General features: G+C 35.6%; 3 protein-coding genes across 4 annotated transcripts in view; 1 reads left to right on the top strand and 2 right to left on the bottom strand.

Moving 5' to 3' along the window:
* The window catches only part of LOC127179746 (ankyrin repeat domain-containing protein 66), a 31,681-nt gene extending 29,924 nt beyond the window's left edge, over positions 1–1,757 (bottom strand). For both annotated transcript variants that reach the window (XM_051133450.1, XM_051133451.1), the window contains exons 1-3: positions 1,540–1,757; positions 272–500; positions 4–124 (exon numbers count right to left, since the gene is read on the bottom strand). In XM_051133450.1, coding sequence (XP_050989407.1) covers positions 7–124; positions 272–500; positions 1,540–1,678 — 486 coding nt within the window. In that variant the 5' untranslated portion in view covers positions 1,679–1,757 and the 3' untranslated portion in view covers positions 4–6. The remainder of the gene's footprint in view (positions 1–3; positions 125–271; positions 501–1,539) is intronic.
* A 1,850-nt stretch (positions 1,758–3,607) lies between these two features.
* Positions 3,608–11,381, bottom strand: LOC127179235 (tudor domain-containing 6). Its single transcript, XM_051132527.1, has 4 exons — positions 11,289–11,381; positions 3,979–9,343; positions 3,789–3,859; positions 3,608–3,673 (listed from the first exon to the last, which is right to left on the bottom strand). Exons 2-4 carry the CDS (start codon positions 9,287–9,289, stop codon positions 3,626–3,628), a joined length of 5,430 nt encoding a protein of 1,809 aa, XP_050988484.1. The 5' UTR covers positions 9,290–9,343; positions 11,289–11,381; the 3' UTR covers positions 3,608–3,625.
* Positions 10,202–26,479, top strand: smc6 (structural maintenance of chromosomes 6). Its single transcript, XM_051133252.1, is given in 30 exon segments — positions 10,202–10,206; positions 11,672–11,718; positions 12,446–12,540; positions 12,930–13,088; positions 13,184–13,301; positions 14,701–14,806; positions 14,888–15,024; positions 15,109–15,170; positions 15,322–15,402; positions 15,485–15,586; positions 15,948–16,067; positions 16,148–16,243; positions 16,768–16,914; positions 17,559–17,647; positions 17,805–17,972; positions 19,173–19,351; positions 19,435–19,636; positions 19,720–19,834; positions 20,941–21,104; positions 21,325–21,460; positions 21,581–21,661; positions 21,749–21,804; positions 21,806–21,917; positions 21,998–22,135; positions 22,270–22,415; positions 22,844–22,969; positions 23,093–23,212; positions 23,556–23,703; positions 23,804–23,901; positions 25,357–26,479. Coding segments are annotated over 30 exon segments (3,426 nt in total). The 3' UTR covers positions 25,430–26,479.
* Positions 26,480–26,514: the final 35 nt, after the last annotated feature.

Consider the following 26,514-nt stretch of genomic DNA (forward strand, 5'->3'; position numbering starts at 1 on the left):
TACTTTTTAATGTCTTGTATTTTTGGCTTCTTTTCTTTCTTGTTCCCATTCTTCATCAGTGTCATCTAAGGGCAGCCCATTTAACTTTGCCTTTTGCCTGTAGTTTCTGCTCTCAGCCTCGGCCCTGAAAGTACAGAGAACACCACGTTATTGAACATCTTGTAACTTCTTTGACTAAACAGCATCAGAAAATGCCAGGAAACAGTGTATAGACTCAAGCCTAACCAATAAAAACTGATTATTTCACAACCAAACAACAGATTCATCATACTTTTCAAGAAAACGAACACAATCTTCATGTCCATAGATTTCAGCAATCCTGACAGGTTTATCGCCAGAGGAATCCTCCTTGTCTACAGGTGCATGGAGGGAATGAAGGAGTCGTAGTACTGCTAGTTTTCCAGACTCCGCTGCAAAATGTGCAGCCGTCCATCCATTGTCCGTCCTCAAACAAGCCCTTGCTCCATTTTCAATCAGTATCCGAACCACTTCTGTTTGGCCTTAAACAAGATCAGAGATTGCCTGGTGTTATCATCACACATCAACATGAAGTTACAAGACTTTCACACTACTAGTCTGTTGAATTTCCATTGGTAATAGACAGTGTTGGGGGTGACGCATTGCAAGTAAAACGAGTTAATCAGATCATTTTTTTTAAGTAACTAGTAAATAAACACATTACTTTTTAATTGACAAGAAAATATCGAAGTTACTTTTCCAAATAAGTAACGCCAGTTACTTTGTTTTCCCGTTTATTGACTGACAGCTCTCATGTTGCCATGTTGAGAGAAATCAGGTGTAACTGCAGAGCTGTTTGTGTGCACAGTGTAAATATAATTGTGACAGTACTTTTAGACTAAATTTTGAATCTCACTTGCACAAAAACAGAGTATTTTCTCAAAATGAATATAAATCAATGTCTTTGCTGCTGACCTTTGGTGATTCAATTCACCCATACTATAAAAATAAAATTAAATAAATACTAACTAACATTTGTGACCCTGGACCACAAAGTCATAAGTAGCACAGCTATATTCATAGTAACAGCCAGCAATACACTGTATGGGTCAAATGATTGATTTTTCTTTTATGCCAAAAATCACTAGGAGATTAAGTAAAGATCATGTTCCATGAAGATATTTTGTAAATTTCCTACCATATATATCAAAACTTAATTTTTGATTAGTAATACGCATTGCTAAGAACTTTATTTGGACAACTTAAGGCAATTTTCTCAATATTTTGTTTGTTTTTTGCACCCACAGAATCCAGATTTTCAAACAGTTGTATCTTGGCCAAATATTGTCCTATCCTAACAAACCATACATTAATGGAAAGCTTATTTAGCTTTCAGAATAAATTATGACTGGCTCAAATATGGCGTTAGCATCACACATCAACAAGTTACGATAAGACTTTCATATCACTAGTCTGTTGAATTTCCATTTGTAATAAACTATTCAATTATAAGAAAGATTGTTTTTTATACATTTTTAATAGAACAGCACTTTTTGGTCCCTAAAGGAGACTATAACCTGCCTTTGGATGCTGCCCAGTGCAGCGGGGTCTTCTTGTTCCAGTCTAAGTCTTTCTGATTAGGGTCACACGAATTTTTTTTCACAATTTGTTCCACTAGATCATAATCTCCAGCAGCTGCTGCCTGATGCAACTCTGTCATCTTTTTTCAGTCGGTAACATTAAAACTGTTTACAACCGTCAAACTGTGTAATTCGGTTTACTCGATCTGTGTTGCTGTTCTCGCTTCAACGTCATTGAAGACTTGTTACCACAGCAACGCGATAGCTGTTTTTAGAAAAAACGTAATAAATAAACATCTAAATAATTATTATTCTATCGTATAAATATTCACTATATATTTTCAATTTTAATGTCTAAATGTCTATAATTTCGCAATACAGTAGAATAACTGAAGCAGCATGCAATCAGCGTTGTCACGTAACACGTGGTACTTTTCTCAACGCAGTTCATTATGGACCAATCACAGCCACTTGTGACAAATACGTATTTACATTTGCGTGTCAGTTACCGCTCCGCTGAATTTATAGATTTAAACTATTATTCTTTGTAATATACAGGTGATTTAGTTAAGACAATAAAATAAAACGGCCATGAGATATGAATGCCGCTCCCTGAAAGATTTTGAGCCACCGTGCGCCCCCTTGAGAAAGAACTTTATACTGTATGTCTCAACCGGTGACACTACACTAAGAAATAATAAACAATGACGTCTGTTACAGTAATTATAAAAGACACACACTGATTCTAAAGATTCACTTGGTTTACATTGTTTACGTTATTAATGCTTTCAACATTATGGTTGCATATAGTTTTCAGCTTGCTTACTGTAGTGCTTTCATTGAAATTCAGCAAATTACAGCAGTCATAAGTGGGGAAAAAAGCAATTACACTACCAGTCAAAAGTTTTTGTACGGTTTTTAATATTTTAAAGTCTCTTCTGCTCACCAAGCCTGCATTTATTTGATCCAAATTATAGTAACAATACAATTTTGAAATATTTTTACTATTGAAAATAACTGCTATTTGAATATATTTAAAATCTAAATTATTCATGTGATTTTAAAGCTAAATTTCTAGCATTATAACTCCAGTCACATGACTTGAGTGAGTTGCTGCTCAAAAAACGTTTATTATGATGTTGAAAACAGCCAAGTAGAATTTCTTCAGGTTTTTCTGATAAAGAATTTCAGAAGAACAGCATTTATCTGAAACAGAAATCTTGTGTAACATTATTAATGTTTATCATCACTTTTGACCAATTTAAAGCATCCTTGCTAAATAAAAGTATTAATTTCTATCATTTCTATTTAAAAATGGTATTGTGTATAATATTACAAAAGCTTTTTAAAAGCTTCATAGCAGTATTTTTCAATATTACTGCTCTTGCTGTATTTGGATCAAATAAACACAGGCTTGGTGAGCAGAAGAGAATTCCTAAAAAAAAATAAATTAATTAAATATCTTTTGACTGGTAGTGTATTTAGTATTAGAAGAAAAATGTGGAAGGAAAACACTTTAAAAACATGCAGTGTTAGCGAAAAAGTATGGGAACTTTCTATTTAACTTATTTAATTAAAAGTTTTTCACATTGTAAATTTTTTAATCAACCACAGCAACACAAACTCAATTCTATGAACAGGTTTTATTCCAACAATTATTCAAACATATCAAGATGAAGAAAAATGAATGCACACTATATATATTTTTTTAAAATAAGGAGGAAAAAAAAAAAACAACAACATTCCATTGCACGTGTAAACCATATAACAAACATCTGAGTGAAGGTAGGGCACGAGTGTGGTCATAAACACTTGTACTTTCTGTACAATCATCAAAAAAAAAAAAAAAAAAAAAAAAAAAAAATATCATCAAGGATTACAAATATTACTGGGGTATGAACAAAACCTAACACTATGCAATCAGACAAGCTTTGTGTTTTAAAAAGACAAGCAACATGGCAAATAAAATCTCTAATCTTTCAAAGGTTGAGTCGTCCATTTGAAACAAATATTTGTCAGTTTGCATTCATTTTCCCCATGAAAAATGAATTATAACTTTTCACAATAAATAAAGTTTAAAATTCTGTTTATTTGAAGATGCACTTAACAGAGTCACATGAATCTTCAGTGCAAACCTACAAAGTAACAAAAAAGAAATACAGTTATTACTTCAAAAGATTTTTAAACATAACCTACATACCAAAAAAAAAAAAAAAAAAAAAAAAAAAGCAAAAACAAAGCAGCAAATACCATGGGTAACTTTGGATTTTCTAAACCAGCCACCCAATCTGTATTTCCACTTGTCGTCATCAGGTTGTCAGCTGAAAAACGAATAAGTGTTATAAAGTAAGCAAAATAAGCCTGTGACTAATTATCAACTTTTTGAATAAATAATTCAATCCCATATGAAGAATAAGAAGATACAGAAATGCATACAAACCATTTTCAGATCTTCCATCTTCTATACCTTTTCTACTTTCCTCTGTGTGCAGCAGCATTTGTTCAGCTGATACAACAGGAACTCCATCGTCAGATTCACGACAGACTTTGTGGATTTCTAAATCTGAATTAATTCTTGTGGTATCATCAGCAGTGACATCAGAATTTGTTATAGCAGCAATCACATCTGCTCCATCAAGTGGATCATCCATCTTGTTTTCATGCAAGTCACCTTTTACTTCTAATGGTTCAGTCTGAGGTTCAATTGTGTGCACATCCTCTGTAGAGACTGAAAGACTCACACTTGTTTTATTCTCTGAAACAAGCAGATTAGATTTTGATGCAATGGATTTTTCACAGGATTCAATCACCTCTGAAGAATTCTGAGCATTTTGTGCAGAACCGCTCCAAAACTTCATCATGAGCTCATTTACAAGACATTGTGGAGACTCAACTTTAACAGAATATGGAGGCCTGTTAGGGTCCGTTGTAGTGTCGATGCACCGCACAGTCACTTTCAGAGGTTTATCCACTAAGAGCTCGTAGAAGTTATCAGTAGCTGCACTGTCCCAAGATCCCTTGGAAGGATCAAACTCTTCCAAGCGAGACAGAAAAGCTTGAGGTGGACTTTCCAGCAAGTCACAAGGGAGTGCCTTAACAGAGCCTTCACTGGTTTCAGACTCATTTCCGAAGTCAACAAAAAGGACAGATACAGTGTTTGTGCCTTTATTAATAACCTGCGCACGATACCACATCTGATCGTCACAGAAACTAGCCAGGCACGGGCTTCCAGGATCCAAATTATCTAGCTTAATCGGCTGTGTCTCACTAGAGTCTCCATATTCTTGGGCAACAAGGGTGATTTGGTCAAGTATTTCAGAATTTGAAAACTGGCACCAGAAGTAATCTGGTCCAACAATGCATGATGCAAAGGCTTCAACTGTCTGTCCCAAAGAGACATCTGGTTTCTTGAAGAGCGGCTGGAATGTCTCCTTCACATGTTCCGATGCTACCGGTGATGCATTCAAGTTTAAACTATCCCATTTCTCACTTGAATCAGATGTGCTGCCACTGGGGGTCATTTTAACCTCCCAAGTGATGCCATCTTCTTTGATAAACTTGCAAGACAGCGTGTTCTCACCAGGTTCACCGAATATTTTTTTGAAGAGAAACATCTGCTCCTTCATTCCCTTCTGTGCCTTGAATCGATCATCTAGACTGCAGCTGCAGTGAATGCTAAACCTCGGGTATGACAGTAGCTGCTCATCCAGTCTGCGAATTTTAAGGAGAGAAACTGTTGCCTCATTTCCGAAATCTATGAACTCTACCTGAATTGTGCCATTTTCAGTGGGGTCCTTCACGACAGCACGATACCAAGAATCATCTTCAGAAAACATGGCCTTCACTAAACTTCCTTGCTGAACACTGGACGCATGGATATCATCTTTCTCAGAAGGCTGATGGGAATTCAATAGCTCGGTGAGGGAGAATAACGTGTTCTCATCTCCCACCAGTTGAACAAAAAAACTTGTCAGGCTGTTGATGTGCGAAACATACACTTCAGACACCTTACCTGGTTCTATCATACGTGAAGGAAGATCTACAGCTTGAGGTAAACACTGCCCTGATAGCTCTGCGGTCAATGTTGTGTATGTAAGGCTTTGTTCTTGGATCTCGGCTGCAACTAATTCGTTCTGAGAAACCTGAGGGTCAAAGCTACGAAGGTCAGATTTAACATCATTTGATGCTCCGCTATTTGAGTTAAGCTTGGGAGCGTTATCTTTCTGAACTGTTTCAAAGCTTGTTACTCCAAAACTGTCTTTACTTGCACTGGGTTTTGTTTTAGCGTCCTCTGTCACTTCACTGCAAACTTGAGGTTTGGGGCCACACCAGTAATCTTTCATGACATCATTAACAACAAGACCATTACATTCAACAAGGACGTTATACTGAGGACAGTTTGGAAGGTCAGAGGACATTACCCTATTCTGAATGGTCACTTTTAAAGGTTCATCCACTAGAAGCTCAAAGAACTTGTCAGCTGCAGCATCGCTCCAAGTGCCATCTATGGACCCCAAAGCATCTAACTGACAAAGAAATGCTTGCGGTGGGCTTTCCAGGAGCTTGGTAGGCAGGGATTTAACGAAGTCCACGTCAATGTCAGACTCATTTCCATAATCAATAAAAAGAACAGAGACTGTTTTAGAATGTGTGTTGATAACCTGCGCACGGTACCACAGCTGGTCGGAAAAGAGTGCCAGGCATGGTCCTTGGCGTAACTGATCTGTCTGAATTGGTTTTGTTTGACTAGAGTTTCCAATTTCTTGTGCAAGCAGGGAGATTTGATCAAGTTCCTCTGAGTTTTTGAACTGGCACCAGAAGTAATTTGGTCCAACGATAGATGACGCGTATGCGTCTACAATTTTTCCTTGAGTTACAGCTGGTTCCTTGAATGCCAACGACTGGGTATCTTCAGTATGAGCACCTGATTTGAAAGCAGCATCAGACAAAGCCCAGTCCTTGAGATCTAAATTGACAATCCAGGCAGATCCGACCTCTCGGGTGAATTTGCATTGAATTTTCTTCTCACCATTTTCACCCGCTGCTTTTTTGAAAGTCGTTATCTCTTCCTGGGTCCAGTCTCTTTTTCCTCTTCTACCATCCTCAAGTGTGCAATGAATACTGAATCTGGGGGTGCTGAGGAACTGCTTGCCAAGTTGCCTTATTTTAAGGGGCAGGAGTGTTGCCTCATTGCCAAAGTCAATAAACTGCACTTGCACCATGCCTTTTTTCTTGTTTTGAACAACAGCACGATACCAGGCCCCATCAACAGGATATTCAGCTACTACTAGGTCACCTGACTGCAACAGGTCTAGTTCGACTGGTGTGTCACTTAACGGAGCAGAATTAAGTTTGTCGAGAATGGAAAATATTTCATCTTCATCACTTGCCAATTGTACAAAGAAATTTGACGGACTATTACAATGTGAAACATAGATGTCCGAGCCATATCCTGCTTCCAAGGCTCGAGAAGGAAGATCGGTGAGCTTTGGATAATGGCACGGCACTTGCTGCTGTAAAACATTAGGCCTAGCTCTATTGTGTCCAGTTGTGTGACTAGTCATAGTCTGGACGTTCTGTTCCAATGTGCCTTGAACAACTGGTTTTGGGACTTGGGAGTTGCTGAAATTGTCTCTCACACCTCTTGACTCCACGGCTTCTGATGATTTATTGAACGTACGAGCCTTTTCTCTTCCTTTGCCGACGTTAGACCCTTTTCTTTTGGTCGTTTGGTTCCACTGCTCTTTAATTTTTAAGTTGAGGTTTGTTTTCTCATCATACATCTCCACTGATAGTTTGCCTGAAGAAATCTGCTTCACAATTACAGTGAACATGCAGTCTGTAGCGTAGTTTTTGAACCACTTATTAAGCTCACATGGCTTAGGTAGTGTTACGCTGAAAAGTTCAAACTGAACAGCCTGAATGGGAATGGATACAATTGCACTGGCTTTCGGAGGCAGTGGCAGGATATCAGATTTATCCAAAACCACCAGGTCACCATAGTCTACAAATTGGACAAGTATTTTCGGATGCATCAATTCAATTTGACCTCTGTGCCACAGCCCATCTGCGTATTTAGCAAGGCACATCATCTTAGGGTACAGTGAAAACTTTGCTTGTAATGGCTTGCGGCACAGTTGTTGAATATCTTTGGTCATTTTTCTAACCGTATCACTATTCTGTGCAAAATGGCCATAGAACTGGTTTACACTTTGGACACAGGTTATTCGAACCTTTTCCTTTGCACCCACTTCAGTTTTGGGTGGTGAAACAACATAGGTTTCACTCTGAAAAGGTGGAGCTGCAGGTTCTAGGTTTTTTCCAGTTTTGGAAGGTCTGGCTACAGTGACGACATCAAGAGAATCGGAGCACTCGGTCAAAGCAGTTGAATCCAGAGAACGTACAGTCTCATACATGTTTTTGTGTGCCACTTTGTTTAGAGTCTCAAGAGTTTGGTCACCACAGTTCCTCTCAGTCGTTGATAAACACTGTTCTCTGTGGCCGAAAGTGTCATTCACATTGACATTGTCATTTCCATAGAGCGTTATATAATAGACACCCTCGTTCTCACTGTGACGCTCAAATTTTCCAACGAGGACTTGATCCAGTACAACAGATTTCAGATAATCTATCTGTTCTGTCCTCCATCCCATGCCTTTGTCAATGACACCATGTAGAGAGCAGGCATAGGTGACAACTGGCAATTTGAAGAACCTTCCAGATAAAGGTCTGATATTGCAGAGTTTAACAAAATCTCCAATTCCGTAATCAATATGAAAGACCTTGACAACATCAGAGACATTGTTCTGCTGCAGTACAGATCGATACCACTTGCCATCACTTCCTTTGGTTGCACATGGAGATCCGTCATACAGCAGCATTGGCATCTGAGCAGAGAACGAATCTTCATAGTATTCATGGAGCTGATCACCTAATTTCTTGAGCTCTTGTGAAAAGACACGTAATTTGCAATAGATTTTCAATGGATGAATAACTTGTGTCACAGTTACGATCTCAACTGTTCCAGGTAACAACTCAGGATACAAGTATTGATGCAACTTGTCAGGGTCACTGGGATGCTCTTTTTGACCATTTGTAGTCACAAGGTCAAGCTGTATGGAAGGGTTTCTTCTTGGCAAATGCAGTGAGTGCATTACAAGGCTTTTAAAGTCTTCGTTAGGCATCTTTCTAGCAAATCCAAGTTCATACATTTGTTTGGATACGCTTGGAATGTCAAGAATGATGATTCTGGAAGGCATTATCACATCTTGAACACACCCAGAAATATCTTTTCCACACAAAGATCTGATGAACTTTGATGCAGCCACAGACCATGCGCTCTCAAGACACAGAGGTGACATATTGGCCAGTACGCAAAGCTCAACTTTGGAAGGAAGACTACAAAGGTTGCGTGGACATTTTGTCAAAACCTCGCTTGAGGCCCAAAGCAATTTACCATCATCAATTAGGAACACCTTGTATTCATGTTCAGATTTTGAAAGTATTCTTGCTCTGTGCCAAGTTCTGTCTTCATATACTAAGCAAACTTCTCCAGGTTTGCCTTCAAAAGTATGCTGTCGCTTCCTAGGGACTTCAATGTCTTTAAGTTGTTGATATGCTTCCCTGCTTTCTTGTCCATGATTTAAACTCCCTCCAAATTCTACTAAGACAGTTTGTGGGTTTAAATTGACTTTTGTGATATGAACAGTCGCACTGGAACCAACTTCTGGCAAACCAGGAGCTGAACACATCTTGGTTGAGAATCTGGTCTCTCAAAATGGATAAACAGCAGAAATGGGGAGAATCTAAAGAAAGAGAGAAAATTACACAGATTACTAAAACAACAGTTTATCCAGAAGTTTTAAACTATTTTACTTAAGCCGTTACTCTTCAAATGAAACCATCTTCACTTGGGTTTCTTTCCCATAAAAGCCTGCAAGCAATGATGTTTTAATGATTAATGTATTATTAAAATAATCAACATTCATGTAAAACAAAAGTCTTATTTTGTGTATTTTATTGAAAATAAAAAAGTTCTACACAGCATTTAATGTTTCCCACCAAAAAAGGATCAGTTGAAGGTTATAAAAGCAAATATGTGACCCTGGACCTCAAAACCAGTCATAAGTAGTACAAATATACATTGTATGGCTCAAAATTATAGTTTTTTTCTTTAATGACCACTTACACTGTCAACGTATGGAAAGAGCTGCATAGAAAGACATTTTAATACTGTGTTCAATCGAAAAATAACAACATACGTGACCACAAAACTAGTCATAAATAGCACAGGTATATTTGTAGCAACGGGCAACACTACATTGTATGGGTCAAACTTATCCATTTCTCTTTTATGCCAAAAATCTTTAGGATTTTAAGTAAAGAGCATGTTACATTAAGATACTTTGTACATTTTCTACTGTAAATGTATCAAAATTGAATTAGTAAAATGCATTGCTAAAAACTTAATTTGGTCAATTTTAAAGAACCATTTCTTAGTATTTTGATTTTTTTTTGCACCCTCAAATTCCACCCTTGCTGTGTCTCAGCCAAATATTGTCCTATCCGAACAAACTATACACCACTGCTTTCAGATGATGTATAAATCCCTTATGACTGGTTTTGTGGTCCAGAGTCACAGATAAAAGCAACTGGGCTTGGACATGAGGTCAAGTACAGTAAATAATGACAATTTTTGAATTAATTAATCCTTAAAAACACTCACTGCATTAAATGATTCCTTTATAGTACCCTAAGATGCTAATATAAAACAAAAACCTAATAATAAATCAAATGTTAGTCAACCTGTTGATAACACATGCAGATATAAATAAGCATTACTAAGCAGTAAAATAGCAATACAGGATCTAGCTAAATTTACAAACCAAAGGGGGAAAAAAATGGAAAAAGTCAAAGCACAAACTGTACATAAGCAGTGTTGCCAACCTAGCAGTTTTGTTGCTAGATTTAGCAACTTTTCAGACTACCTTAGCAACTTTTTCTTTAAAACGCACCAAGCAACAAATATATCCATTTTTAAAATTTGCCAATTTGGCAACTTTTAGCAAATGTGACTCAAATGATAAAAAGGCATACATTTTCCTTCTCAATTACACAAAAAAAGAAATCAAACGTGTCTAGCAGTACACAGGATTTAAGTTGCTAGTCGCAATTGTTCATTTATGATAATGCTTTGTTATAGTTTGTACCTGCACTTGTTGATCAGTTAAAAAAAATATGTATAAAATGGAAAAGGTACTAGTAAATATCATTGGTCAGAATGTGTAGTTTTACTAGTTAATAAGAAAATACATAAAATGTAATTGTTCAAAAATGTGTAAATATTCAATAATAATTCAATGTTGTATTTAAAAAATAACTAAATAATTAATAACAACAACAAAATAATAATAATAACAACATACATATATTTTTATTACTAACAAATCCAACTTAACATTTCAAATCATATTCAAAATCATGTTTTTGCAGAGATTTTGAGTGATTATTATTACATAATGATGTCGTCGCGAAATGACAACATCACAACATAATTTAGCAACTAACTGTCTTGCCTTTAACAACTTTCCCTGAAAATTAGTTGGCAACATTGGTACATAGAGAGAAGCCACATGTCTGGACCTGCCATCGCAAAAACCACGACTACAAATAAGTTCAGCGTTAAAATTACTAGTTTAGCTGCTGTCCTCCCGCTCCTAACAAACGATGAATTCGTCAACGAAAACTTACCAACATAAATTTCTCCCCATCAAACACACGAATGCCATGAAAGACTGATTTTACAGCGCGTAAAAATTCAAAGAAATACAAACGCCACTGGACGTTAACTAACCAATCACGTCGACGTCAATTAAGAGCTTGGGTCACGTGAGGAACGTGTTGCCAAGTCCTCGGTTTTCCACAGAATTGGGCTATTTTAACACTGTTGCCGCGGGTTGTTTTTTAATGTCCGCGGGTTGAAGCGACCCCACAAACGTTATATTTATCCCATGGAATGTGAATTTTACCAGGGGAACCCCGCCAAAAAACGTGTATTTTACCCCATGTAGCAATGTGGAGGGTTTTGTTGTGAAACCCTGGCAACCCTGTTTGTAAGTTTGTTTCAAAACTAGAAAACAAACAACAGTCCCGCTCCTTGACGCATGTTGTCTTTTAAACGGTATGATTTAGTATGTATGATCTTGTTTAAAAACTAATTAATTTGCTTCTGAATTAACTAATTAGAATAAACCCATACAAAAAAGTTACTACAGTGAAAAAAAACTGTGGTAACATCTTATTAGCCACAACTGTCATGGATCAAAAATTAATAATCATCAGAGAAAAAGCGTTTACACTGTTTGTAGAAAATCCACTTGTGACTGTAAAGTACTAAAATGATATTTCAGCAAAAAATATGTAATCCTGGACCACAAAACCAGTCTTAAAAAGTATTTGTAAAAAGTATCTGTACATTGTATGGATCAAAATGATCGATTTTTCTTTTGTGCCAAAATCATTAGGATATTAAGTAAAGATCATGTTCCATGAAGATATTTTGTAAATTTCCTACCCTGAATATATAAAAACTTAATTTTAGTAATATGCTAAGAACTTCATTTGAACTACTTTAAAGGCGATTTTCTCTATATTTTATTCAAATCGTTGTATTTTGGCTAAATATGATCCTATCTTAACAAACCATACATCAATGGAAATCTTATTTATTCAGCTTTCAGATGATGTCTTTACAAAAGAAGATTACAATTACAAAAAAAAAGACCGTTATGACTGGTTTTGTGGTCCAAGGTCACATTTGAGGTAATGAAGTAATTTGCGATTAAAAACAATGTTTATAAACATATTTATTGATCATAAATGAGCACTGGTGCTCTGATGTTTTACAGTCATATTCGGAGGGTGGAGTTTGTTGAAACTGCGCGCTGTCTGTCAACCAGGAAGTCCTCAATTAGACATTCACTTTTCGGATGTAGAGGAATGGGTAAGTAACGTTTACAATTATATACATGACTAATGTAATACAACTTATGCGCTGTTAAATCGTGTGTCCGTATGCGGTTTTAATATACTCTTAAATTATCTGTACACCTGCTCATCCTTGTCAGTTGAGTTATGTCAGCGTAGCTCTTGGCATGTTCGCAAGCGCATCTATTGTTCCTCTTTGTGATGCGGCATCTGTGTTTATTAATGCATTTCAGTGACATTTCAGAATAGTGTGTGACATCAAATATGAACTTTCTTGCTTTAAATATAGTACTTATTAATACTGTGCAGAATTAATACCCAAGTTAAACATATATACTATGTTTGACAGCACATAGGATTGCTTCCAGATGCATGCTGATGTGTTTCTGTGCTCCTTTCTTCTAGGCTGGGCATCTTTCTGCCATGAATAAAAGGAAGTCGAGTGTCCACAATGTTGTAAAACCATCTAAGACACCTAGGACCGATGGTAAAACACATGTTCAGCATGAAGAGGAGGTTGATGAGGAGGATGAAGTGCAGCAAGATCACTCACTCTCTGCTTCGGTCAGTTTGGTGATTTCCTGAACAGAACATATGACATTGCAAAATGTTATAGTGAAAGTTCTGATTCAAATAACATTTGTCTTATGCTGTTCCAGAGTGTGGGAGACATCGGCGTGATAGAAAGTATCACTTTGAGGAACTTTATGAGCCACCATTTGCTCGGACCTTTCAGATTTGGGCCAAATGTAAACTTCATTGTTGGGAACAATGGAAGTAAGCACTGTCAGATTTTTTTATATTAACTATTAGTTTTTTTAAATATGCATGATTTACACTACCAGTCAAACTCAAATTTGGAAACACTTGAAGGCATTTAAAAAAAAAGTGCTTGTTTTTCCACACTGCTTTTCAGTGACATCCAAAAAACTAACAACAGAAAACAACTTTGAACATATTTGTTGACATTGAAACTCAACTAGATAAATAAACTGTAAATTTCCCTTTTATGATTCAGAAGATGAGTCACAATTTCAAGTTTTAACTAGTTCTTAAGTGTTTCATTTCTCATCTATTTCTATTTTAGTGTTTGACAAGGTTTTTTTTTTTTTTGCTAACTCTTTAAAGTTAAAATTTTTATTTAGCAAATTGCATGGAAAAGTGGGGGTCAGTGGGCAAATTCATACAGCACATAAGCACATATATGTGTGGGACTTTTACATGCATGTTCATGACTCCAAAAGAAAAATACTCACAAAATTTCATGAAGAAATAAATAGTTTAACCAGTATTTCAAGCAGTTTGAAGACTGAGTGTGTGTCAAATTGATGCCAACACAAAAGTGGCTGTTGTTTAAGTGGATAGTGAAGGAAAAGCAAACAGAACATCATTAAATCTAAAATTTGTGAAATGCTTGCAATAAATGATGGGTCAAAGGCTGTGTTTACACTTGGCATTAACATGCGATTACAGAGATCAGTCAATCAGGACACGACGCGTTTACACTTGGCAACTGACTTCTCTATCTGGATAACTGATCCGATCTTTTTTTCCTGCACAACATTTAAATAAGTCTGCAGAGGATGGCCCCGGTGAAAAGTCGACCAGAAGCAGTCAGGTTTTTTTTTGTTTTGTTTTTGTCAGCTGTGGTGGGGAAAAATCCAGTAGAGAGAATGAGTGGCTCTGCAAATTTCAGGTACTTTCCTCCATCTGTCTTCTAAAAATACAAGAAAGAAGGGCGGGGTTTTGCATGACATCGACCTGGGATGCAGACACGATGGCTGGATTGAGTTTACATTACACTGAGATCCAATCACAATGCATCCTCGTCTACCTCCGGACTAGGACACTCTGAACGGATAACATTCCGAACGGAAGTTGGTTTACAACATCCGCATACAGGTCGCATCTTAAAGCCAAGTATAAACGCAGCATAAGTTAATACTTTACGTTAATAAAAAATAAAAGTATTTATTAAAAAAAAAAAGGGTTAGTTTAATGGTGCACTTTTACATTTTCTAATTTTATTTTTAGCACTAGGTCCTGCAGCCTAAGTTGAGAACCACTAAAATAAAACAAGTAGTGTGAAAAGTATTAACAGTGTATTTTCATTTTGGATCATTACTCAAAAAACGTTTTTCTTTTCTCATGCGTGTATTTTTTATGCCACTCTAAGCTGGGAAAAGTGCCATTCTGACAGCTCTTATAGTGGGTCTTGGTGGAAAAGCAACCACTACCAACAGAGGAACATCTCTGAAGGGCTTTGTGAAATATGGGGAAAGGTTTGTATGTTTTAGAAGAAAAAAAAAAATCTTTTTATAAGAAAAGATTTTTATTGCAAGCACTAAAGATTTTGTTTACAGTTTTGCAGATATTAAAGTGAAATTAAAAAACAGAGGAAATGACCCCTATAAAGGTGACGTCTATGGAGACAGCATTTGCATAGAGCATCGGATCACAAGCGACGGTTGCAGGACTTGTAAAATCAAGAATAAAACTGGTAACATCATGACTTCCTCCCAGTTCAGAGATAATATCAGAAATAGGACTTCCTCATATATATTCAAATTTGCTTTATTTTTAGGCAATGTCATTTCCACAAAGAAGGAAGAGTTAACTGCTATACTGGATCATTTTGGCATCCAGGTATTTTGGTGAAAATAAGTGATATAATATATATTTAAAAAAAATATATATATATGATTTTTTAGTTATTGATATGTTTTAATACCGATGTTGTATAAAGCAAACCACACAAAGCTGTAATCAGTTTATTTCTCTTAATTCCATATCACAGGTTGACAATCCCGTTTCAATCCTCAATCAAGAAATGAGCAAACAGTTCCTGCATTCAAAAAGTGAAGCAGACAAGTACAAGGTGATTTATTTTTCATCTATGCCTTCAATAACTTAATCAGTGTGGTTCGGCTAACTGTTTTCACTCTATTTTCTTTTCTTAGTTTTTCATGAAAGCAACTCTTCTGGAGCAAATGAAAAGAGACTACATTCACATCAAACAGACTAAAGCCGTGACTCGCGAACAGGTGGAAAGACAAGAGGAGGTGATTTGTGAATTCATATTTCATATAATTCATGTTATATAATTCATATATACCATTCTTATAGTATTTCTCATAACGCATGTTTTGCACAGGCAATCACCACTAACCTGACTGCCCTAGTGAGAAACAAATATACCAAAATGTGTTTAAAATACATTTATTTTATCCTAAATATACTATAAATACATTTACATATTATGTACTTAAAATAAATACCCCACAATTGTACTTCTAGTGTACTAAACTGGTATATTTAAAGTTTAATAGACGAACTATACGTATAAAATAAATGCTTTTTAAATCTATTACTTTTTTTTACTTGGGTGGTCACATTTATATTTTTATATCTTTATATTTTTAGTGTCTTAAAGATCTTAGGCAGCTGTTTTTACGAAAGAAAGAAAGATATGAACGCCTGTCGTCACTCGACAACATGAGACAGTCTCTAGAGGACCTGAAAAAGAAGATGGCGTGGTGTTTGGTACGTTATTTTGGTGCTTATTACAGAAGTGTGAAAAGTTGCTTGTGTTAGAGAGCAGTGTCTCTGTTTGTTGGTTGTAGGTGAGAGAGAAGGAGACGCAAGTTGAACAGCTGATGGAACAAATTGAAAAAGAAGAGTCTAACTGTAAAAATGAGGAAAAGCTGCAGCTCTGTCAGGTTTGTGTGATCAGCTTTATTGATGTGGACTTTTATTGGCAGAACTATGCTTTTATTTACTTACTACTAGTCAAAAAGTTGTAGTAATTAAGAATTTTTAATGTTTTTGAAGTCTCTTATGCTCTCCAAAGCTGCATTTATTCAAAAATACAAAAACAACTGTAATATTATGAAATATTATTAACATTTAAAAGAACTGTTTTATATTTAAATATATTTTAAAATAGAATTTATTACTGTGATGCAAAGCTGAATTTTCAGCATCATTACCCAGTCTTCAGTGTCACATGATCCTTCAGAAATCATTCTAATATGCTGATTTGGACAAGCAGACATCTTTCAAAAACTTAAAAAAAAATAATTAAAAAATTTAAAACTTAAAAATGTAATTATTACAGGGATGTTTTTAACAGTGTCATTAATAGTTTTTAGTACCAGTTAAATATCACTAGGTGAACTGTGTTGTCCAGATGTAACATTAGTAGGCATTTGAATGGAAAAAAAATGTTCTTTTTGCTTTTAAGACCAAAGTTACCGCTGCTGAAAAAAGAAAGCAGGACATTCAGAAGAAGCTTTCCATGCTTAGAGAAGAAGAGGAGAGTTTGAAAGAGGAGAGCCGTAAAATGAAGGAAGAAATTAAAGTCAAAACGAAAGCACAGAAAAATCAGGAGGTGAGATGCTTTTGTTTTCTCTTTCTGTTACTGAACCTGAGTTTTTGAAGACACGTGTTCACATGTGTACTTTAATATCTGAAGCTATGTATTACCTGCATTTATTATAAATGAGGACGTGCGTCTCTCCAGTTTGGATGAGCATTCAGTGTTTACATGTGAGCAACATTTGCCTATTTGAAGTATTTTGTTATTCTTAAAGAACTATTTCACCCAGTCGTTCTTCTGTGTAATACAAAAAGAGGCTTTTGAAGAGCGTTTGTGCTCCTCTTTTCCATGCAGTGAGAGCATTAAACAACCAGAAGCTCTCAAGCTCCAGCAAAGGACAACAAATCTGCACAAAAAAGGATGATACAACTTTCTCAATTAATAATATTTTAAATAATGACGAATTTAAAAATGACAAATTGTATGCAGATTATTTGTCAGCTCTGGTTATTTGCAATCTTTGAATGGAAAAGGGCAATAAGAAGTCATTTTGTGCTGCATGGAAGGAGGAAAATCATATGGGTTTGGAAATTCCTGAGAGAGTAAATGATTGCAAAAAATTAAATTTCTGGGTGAACTACTGCTTTAAGTTTATAAACAGGGCCTTGTTGATTTTTAAAGAGTTTGTATAGATTTTTATAGTGCCAGTTTTTCAGGTGGTTTACTTCCGCGCTGAGAATAAATTGAAACAGTTAGAAAAGGAGCAATGCCTTCTTCAGGAGCGAATTCAGAAAATAAGTCATGGGTGAGTCTATTTGTTGAGGGAACACCTCTAATTTTAGGCTGTTCATGTTGATAAATTATTTAATGTCATGCTGTGTTCTAATTACACATTTCTCTGTTGGAACATGTAGTTAAAGTAACTGACTAATTTGGCAATGCTGTCAATGTCACGTTTTTAGCAATAGCAGAAGAAGCCATGAGACTGAGCAAGCACAGCATCTAAAAAAAATATCCGCCTTCAAAAAGCAGCTGGAAAAGCTTGAGAAAGAGTCCAGCGCTCTAAATCAAGAGATTAAGGACAAACAACAAGCTCTGCTTAAAGGAAGAGAGGAATATGATAAACTGAGGTAAAGTCTGGCAACTTTATTTTTTATGACGCTTGACTGGACAGTGAAGAGAAAGACAGGAAAGCAGAAGGACACAAGGCACATTCAGACCTGCTTTGCCATAAACACAAGGCTTTGAGTCTTGAAATGCAGCTAAAATATGAAAAAAGCTTATTATTTGTTGTCATGATTTTTCCTTTGTCTTAAAGGGGTCATGGGATGCTAAGTTCACTTTGTTTGAACATTAATGTGTGTTGGCAGTGTATGTACAAATCTACCCTATAATGATACAAATCCATGCAGTGTTTTTTAATTAATCTGTAAAAATAATATCCCCTTTTTCAAATTGACCCATTCTCAGATGCCTGTTGGTGTGGCGTCACACCGACAGAGGGCGCTCCCACGATAGTTGATTGACATGAGCGTCTTACCTCAGACCCGCCCTAAATCAGCTGTAACAGTCCGACCTCCATTGTTTTGATACCGGAGCAGCAATGTAAGTTAGACAAGAATATCTCCGATTGAGCGATTAAGGTGTTGTGTTGCTGGATGAAATAATAACCATAGTGGTCGTCATTTACTCCCGACATCTGAGCCGCTGAAAATGCAGTCGATTACGTTTGTTTATGAAGGGAATGCGCCTTCCGATCTACATAAATGTGTCTGTGTTTGCGCAAATCATTCGTGATCCAGCTTTATCTACAGCAGAAGTGAGGGTTTATAAGGGTTTTTAATGAATCTCTGCAATCACCTTTCCTAATAACATGCTAGTTAGCAAGTTTAGCGGCTAAACGTGCTAAATGCAGCTAAAGTTAACAATCTCTCAGAGCAGCTCGTCACTCCACAGAGAGAAGAGATGGGCGGGGTGAGCAGAGCTCATTTGCATTTAAAGGAACGATCCCTCAGAATGGGGTGATTTTTGCAGAGCTCATTTTGACAAGGTAAAAAGGGTGTTGTTTTACACAACCATTGAGAATTTTTAAGCAAAGTATAGTATAGACTTTTCATTAAGACCCTAAAGAATCATATCAACTTGTGGAAAATGGGCATCCGATGACCCCTTTAAAATAATATTTTGTATTAAGAAAACAGTTGCAAAACCAACTTTTCTGTACTTTAAAACTGTAAAAGTAAAATGAGTAAAATGTGATAAAGATTTTTGTGCACAAATGTCTGATATGATCCCTTTAAAGATAAATTACATTATTTTTTATTTTTTAGCATAGAGGAAAAGAACATTCAGGTCTCTCTGGAGTCTAAACTGAAAAGAAAAAAGCAGCTAATGGCCAGCAGATCTAACAGACTGAGACGGTTTGGCGATCACATGCCAGAATTATTGGAGTCTATCAACAAAGCCTTCGCTCAGGGACGTTTCATCAAGAAACCTGTGGGACCAATAGGTGAGAAGCATTTCGTATCTTCCAAAAAAAACTCTCAATCTTTACAAACCCAAAACGACACTAGGTTTTTTATTCATCACCAGGTGCATGCATCAGCCTAAAGGATCCCGGTTTAGCCGTAGCTGTGGAGAGTTGCTTAAAAGGATTCATGAAAACCTTTTGCTGTGACAATTACAGGGACGAAAAAGTCCTGCAAGGACTGATGTCGTCATACTTCCCCAAAGGCAGCAGGCCTCAGATAATCGTGTGTCCATTCACGGACAGTGTTTATAACCTGCAAGGCCGGTAAGCAATATTTGTGTCCAGAAATGGAATCAGAGGTCTTATGTAGCTACTGTAAATATGACGTTTCTATGTGTACTTGTCAGGGGAGTCCATCATCCTGAGTTTCCATCTGTGCTGGACTGCCTCAATATCGAGAACCCGGTGATAACAAACTGCCTCATTGACATGAGAGGCATTGAGACCATTCTGATTATTAAAGTAAGTTGTTTATAAACAAAAGCATGCATTTTTTTCATTGCAATCTTAGAATATATAATAGATACCCAGTGGGATTCAAAAGTCTACATAAAAGACTTTTACATTTAATCAGTTTAGTCTTGTGTGTGAATAAAAAATATTTTTAAAAAAATTTAAAAAATGAATTCTTAAAGAAATTTGATGTATAAAAATTATATACATATTTTATATATTAGGCTCAACAAGCCTGCATTTATTTGATCTAAAGAACAGCAAAAATGGTAAAATGTTGAAATATTTTTACTATTTAAAATAACAGTTTTCTGTTTTAATATATTTTAAAATATCATTTATTCCTGTGATTTTAAAGCAGAATTTTTAGCATTATTACTCCAGTCACACGGTTCTTCAGAAATCATTCTAATATTATGATTTGCTGCTCAAAAAATATTTATTATTATTATTATGTTAAAAACAGCTGAGTAGAATATTTTCAGGTTTCTTTGATAAATAGAAAGTTCAGAAGAACAGCATTTATCTGAAACAGAAAGCTAACATTATAAATGTCTTTATCATCACTTTTGATCAATTTAAAGCATCCTTGCTAAATAAAAGTATTAATTTCTATAATTTCTTTCCAAGTTTTTGACTGGTATAGTGTATAATGTTACAAAAGCTTTTTATTTCAGATAAATGCTGATCTTTGAATCTTTCTATTCATCAAAGAATCCTCAAAAAATGACTCAACTGTTTTAAATATTGATAATAATAATAATAATGATAAATGTTTCTTGAACAGCAAATGAGCATATTAGAAATAATTCTGAAGGATCTTGTGACACTGAAGACTGGAGTAATGATGCTGAAAATGTAGCTTTAATCACAGGAATAAATTACATTTTAAAATATATTCAAATAGAAAACAGTTCTTTTAAATAGTAAAAATATTTTATCATGTTACTGTTTTTTGCTGTACTTTGCATCCCATAAATATAGGCTTGGTGAGCAGAAGAGACTTCTTGAAAAAACATTAAAAATCTTACTGTTCAAAAACTTTTGACTGGTAGTGTATATATATTATATCTATATAAACTATGTACTTTTGCACTGTTTTTGTTTTAAAACAGGAGAAAGCTCGTGCAAGAAAAGTCATGCAGGGTTCGAGACCCCCGAGGAATTGCCGTGAGGCCTTCACTGCAGATGGTGATCAGATCTACACCAATCGCTATTACACACCTGAACATGAAGTAGTGGTCCAATATCTTGGTGGAGACCCAGAAGCAGAAATACGGCAAGTGTAATCCTTACTAATACTGTATAATACTCTATTATCAAATAATTTGTCTCTGATTGTAACTCAGGCAAGTTAAGCATTTTGTTCATACCACAGTGTTAATAGTTAATGCAAACTTTTGAACCTACTTTTTTCATGACTAACCCAATCTTTAAGGCAGATAGGCAGGTCAGAGGCAAATCATGCTTGAATATGTGTTTGTCTTTCTGATTTACAGACAAGTTGAGTCAGAGCTGGAGAACATCCAGGCTCAGCTTTCACGGTTCCAGCTTCACTTGAGCTCCGTGAAGGAAGACATTCAGTTCATGGAGGAGAAGCTGCGTAGTGTCATCATGGCCTGCAAAAAGAATCAGGTATTGAACTGCACAGGCTACACCGTTATGCCATCCACGTCCACTCCTTTTCACGTGAGTTGATTTTTGTGTCCAAACATATCAGCATGGTTGATGGTGGCTTTAATTCTTCTTTTTCAGGAAAGTATAAATAAGGTTAAAGCTTCCATAACAGAACTTGAGAACATTGAAGAGGCGCAGGCTGAAGACATCAGCTCCCTGGTGAGGTTTCTATCAATGTTACCAGGCAAAAACATTGACTTTATTGTTTTGTAACACAGAATAATAGGCGATTTGTCAAATGTACAGGAAGAAGATGCACAAGAGAATGAGCAGAAGATCGAATCGGAGAGGAGAAATGTGAAAGGCTCAAAATGAGTTAAAGAAACACGAGAAAGTGCTTATGAATATAAATCAGAAATATAAAGATGTGAAAAACAAGATGGAGCAGCTTTTAGATGAGACAGAACAGCTGAAGGTGGGTGAGAGTCAGCGATTGAAGCGATGACCGATCAGTATACAAATGCAACAAATGCAATTTGGATTTGTCTTGAATAGGAGGAGCAAGATAAGGCAGAGGCCGAGTGCAATAAACTTGATCAAACCTTGAAGATCTTGGAGAAGAAACTCGAGGATCACCAGGCTAATATTCAGGCCATGAAAGATGAGCTGTCATGTAGAGAGGAAGAAATGCAGGTAATCACTCCGTCATGCTTTTTATATCATGTGATAAAATATCTAAAATTCCCTGCTCTAAGAAAATGTGCATGTTGTTTTTATCCAGACAGCAGTATGGTGAAATATTCATTGTTTGTAAATGGCTTTTGTAGGACTGTGAAGCCAAAGCCAAAGAGATCTGTCCTGTGCGACAGCAGGTAAATCAGAGTCCCAGAAGTATCGACACCGAAATCACACGCCTCCGACAAAAAATCAGTTTAGAAGAGAGCAGCCATGGTGACAAGGAACAAGTTATTCGGTATGCACAGCAGTGGTTACATTTTTTTTTTTTTTTTTTTTTTCCGGATTTGATATGAATAATGCTCCACTGACGCAAATTTGTAAAGTGCATTTCCACAGGAAATAATTTTGACTCATAGCTCAGATTTTATTTTATTTAATTTTTTATTTAATTTAATTTTATTTTATTGTCAGTTATTATATATACTTTTATTTTCATTTAATTTTTTGATTTTATATTTTATTTTTAAGAAAATAGTTTTGACTGATACCTCATTTTTATTTTTTCATTACTTTTTAATTATATTTTATTCTATTTTCAGAGAACTCCTAGCTCTTTTTTTAATGTTATTAGTTTATACATTGGAAGTAGCATTCTTGGAGAATTAAGAAGCATATTTTTGTCTTAGAGCTGAAAATGAACTACTGATGAATGTATTTTTCCAGAGAGTACGCTGAGGCCTACAGTAATTACAAGAACAAATCCAGCCAGCTGAGGGATCTCAGGAAGTTTATTGATCGTCTCGACAACATCATGATTGACCGCCAGGACAGATACAAATCATTGCGACGGTAATTTACTTAGCATAACCCTGTTAAGTCACAGTTGGAGCCTATGTCTCTCCTTAAAAAATTGCCACTTCTGCCCTCTAAGTTTAGGGCTTGAACGGTGTTTGTTTTGAATTGTGTTTTCAGGTCACTTTCTGTGAGGTGCAAGCTGTACTTCAACAACTTCATGATGCAGCTGAACTGCTGTGGCTCTATGATGTTTGATCATATCAATGAAACCCTGTCCATTTCAGTAAGTTACGCTTGGCCATATTGCTTGAATTGCTAAAATCTTTCACTGAATCAGATGAGTGAAGGCTGCATTTATTTAAATTAGTAATATTGTGACATATTACAATTTAAAATACCTGTTTTCTAGCTTTAGAATGTATTTTATTTCTGAGGTGCAAAGCTGAATTTTCAGCCTCATTACTCCAGCCTTCACATGCTCAATAAACATTTCTGATTATTTTTAATTTTTTCTGTAAATTATGACCATTTTTTTTTCATGATTCTAATGTATAGCTAGTGTTAAAGTAGATAGACAACATCCTTGATTCTTTTGTGATGTATGTTACTTTGTAAACTGTATGTTTTTGCTCAGGTGAAGCCCCCCCGGTCAGGAAAAAAACAATGTCAATGACATGCGTTCCCTCTCGGGAGGCGAACGCTCCTTCTCCACTGTCTGCTTCATTCTGGCACTCTGGGAAATTACTGAGTCGCCCTTCCGGTGCCTGGATGAGTTTGATGTCTACATGGTACGTACTCTTGCCTATGTAATCACACAGTACTGAGGACATGTGATGTGTCAGACATAAGTATTTCACATGTTTAATAATATCTTTTGTCTTTTTTAAGGACATGCACAATCGCAGCATTTCAATGAACATGCTCGTGGCACTTTCAGAACGTCAACATCTGCGACAGTTCATCTTCATCACCCCTCAGTCCACAAGGTAATACATTTATTTTGTGCTAACATACTACAAATGCATTTACATACCCTGCAATTGTACTTTTGGTATACTGCACTATTTTGTTGAATGGGAACAACTAATTTTGTGCTTAATGCATTGTGCAAAAGTAGTACTTTGGTCCAACTAAAGATATCCTTAAGTATATTTGATTGTGGAACTATTGCAAGTATATTTCAGGTGTATTAATATCTTGCATTTAAAGACTGATTTTGTACAGACATCATACAATCATTAATAATGATATTTAAAACACATTTAGGCATAATAATAAGAATTGTGCATTGTGCAATAAAGAAGTAATCAAATAAAGTTTAAGTATAATTTCATATCAGTAAGTCTTAAGTGATATGTAAATAAATGTCAATGGATTTTAAATATACTTCAGTTGTATTTTAAATTGTGTTTTACAAGGCGATATTTCACACCAAAGCAAAAAATATATATATGTTTAATTTTATATTTTAAAAGAATATTTGCATATTAGGTACTTAATAAAAATACCCTGTAACTGTACTTTTAGTATACTAAACTGGTATATTTAAAGTTTGCTAAATTAGAACAACTAGTTTTGCACTTTAATTGTGTGGATGTAGTGCAAAAGATAGACTGAAATATATTTGATTGTGCTAAAGTGGGACTATTGCAAGTATACTCTAGGCACTTTAAATATTTTGCATTTAATTATTTATCATACAGTCCTCATCAAGTCACATTAAAACATATTTTAGGCTTAATATTAAGAAATGTGCATTGTGCATTATATCAGTAAGTCTCAAGCGATATGTCAGTAAACATGTTAATAGACTTCAACTATACATAGTACAAAATAAATGCTTTTTAAATGTATTGTCTTTTTTACTAGGGGCATTGAAGACAGTTTAAGACATGTACAAATCATTGGTGTATAAAATGAGAACTTCTATAGAAATATCATCATACAAAAAAAACTTAAAAAAAAAATGTAAGATGCCCATTTTAAGACCATTACTGTGTTCGCAATGTGATAATTAAATAAGATACTGTAATTTATCCTCAGATTTTCATTACTGTAATCTGGACACATATTGTAGATTACCTTTTTTATGCAAATCTGCATAAATTCAGTAAAACAAAAGTTATAATGTGTTTGTGTGAGATGCCAGATGTTTCTCAAAGTAAAATTGTTATTTCATGATCAGCTTCTCCTGTCCTCATATTCACGTTTATTTAGGCAGGAAATGCGAACGGTTTGTAGACCACAAACCCTAAAGGAGGTTTCTTAATGACTTGCTGAGTTAGTGCTTAGTTAATTAGTTTGCAGACATTAGTTAATCAAATGCATAATTGTAAACCAAACCGTATTAGTCCCATAATGACAACATTTTCTATCCGAAACACAGTCTTCTATAATGTTTTTGCTAATAAACATTAATGTTTCTTTGCATTATCTTTCAGCCATCTGCCTAAAAGTTCTCATATTACGATCCACCAGCTTCAGGATCCAGAAAGAGAAACGGAGGAGGAGTGAGATGTGTGTTAGGTACGGACATTACCTAAAGAGACTGAACTGAAAGTGTGTAATGTTTATATGCCTGTACAGTTTTTTATGCATTCGCTTTTATTTATATTTAAACAAGTTTTAAGGGTTCCTCTGCAAAGGATGTTTTAAAAGCACAAAGCTTTCATCTAATTTGTGTGATTGTAAAGTGAAGTCCACACTATTTCATCATGTCATCCAGTTCATCTGGACATTTAAGGAAAAAAAAGAGGTTCAAGGAATACTTCACCCAGAAATGAAATGCTTGAAATGTAGTCTTCAGGTCATCCAAGATGTATAAGAGTTTGTTTCTTCATCAGAACAGATTTGGAGAACTGTAGCATTGCATCACTTGCTCACCAATGGATCCTTTGGAGTGAATGGGTGCCGTCAGAGTGAGAGTCCAAACAGCTGATAAAAACTTTACAATAATCCACAAGTAGTCCACACCACTCCAGTCCATCAATTAACGTCTTGAGAAACCAAAAGCTACGTGTTTGTAAGAAACAAATCCAGATGTCTCAACATGTTTTAGTGTAAAATAATCTATAATCCACTGTATTGTGTCTCTCCAGGTGAGAAATATGCACAAATCAAGCACTGTTAATAAGCCAAAACTGTTCTAAACAAATATGTGGGAGGATTTTGATGCAAGATGGAGATGGACTTTTTCACTGGAGGAAACGTTATTATGGATTATGACAAAAAACACCTTAATGATGGATTTGTTTCTTACAAACACGCAGCTTTTCGCTTTATAAGATGTTAATGGATGGACTGGAGTGGTGTGGATTACTTTTGAATTATTGTGATGTTTTTATCAGCTGTTTAGACTCTAATTCTGACGGCATTCATTCACTGCAAAGGATGTAATGCTACATTACTCCAAACTCATCTACATCTTATATGTGCTGAGGCTGAGTAACTTTTGGGGGTAAAATATTCCTTACAGTTACAAAATGTTAGCACCTGCTCATGACAGTTGGTATTTGTCAGTTTAAACCAGCATCCTTTGTAATAAACCACAGTGTTGTTCCTAGATATCGTTAACCACCTGATTTGTGCTCACACATGAC

This window comes from Labeo rohita, chromosome 17 (assembly GCF_022985175.1).
Source record: "Labeo rohita strain BAU-BD-2019 chromosome 17, IGBB_LRoh.1.0, whole genome shotgun sequence".
Lineage (NCBI taxonomy): Eukaryota > Metazoa > Chordata > Actinopteri > Cypriniformes > Cyprinidae > Labeo > Labeo rohita.

Excerpts from the sequence above, each read along its gene's own strand:
- LOC127179235 (XM_051132527.1), bottom strand. The coding sequence starts at position 9,289 with ATGTGTTCAGCTCCTGGTTTGCCAGAAGTTGGTTCCAGTGCGACTGTT. Across the intron at positions 3,860-3,978 it reads AGATGGAAGATCTGAAAATG|CTGACAACCTGATGACGACA; the intron begins GTTTGTATGCAT and ends TTCGTTTTTCAG. Across the intron at positions 3,674-3,788 it reads AAAATCCAAAGTTACCCATG|GTTTGCACTGAAGATTCATG; the intron begins GTATTTGCTGCT and ends GTTACTTTGTAG.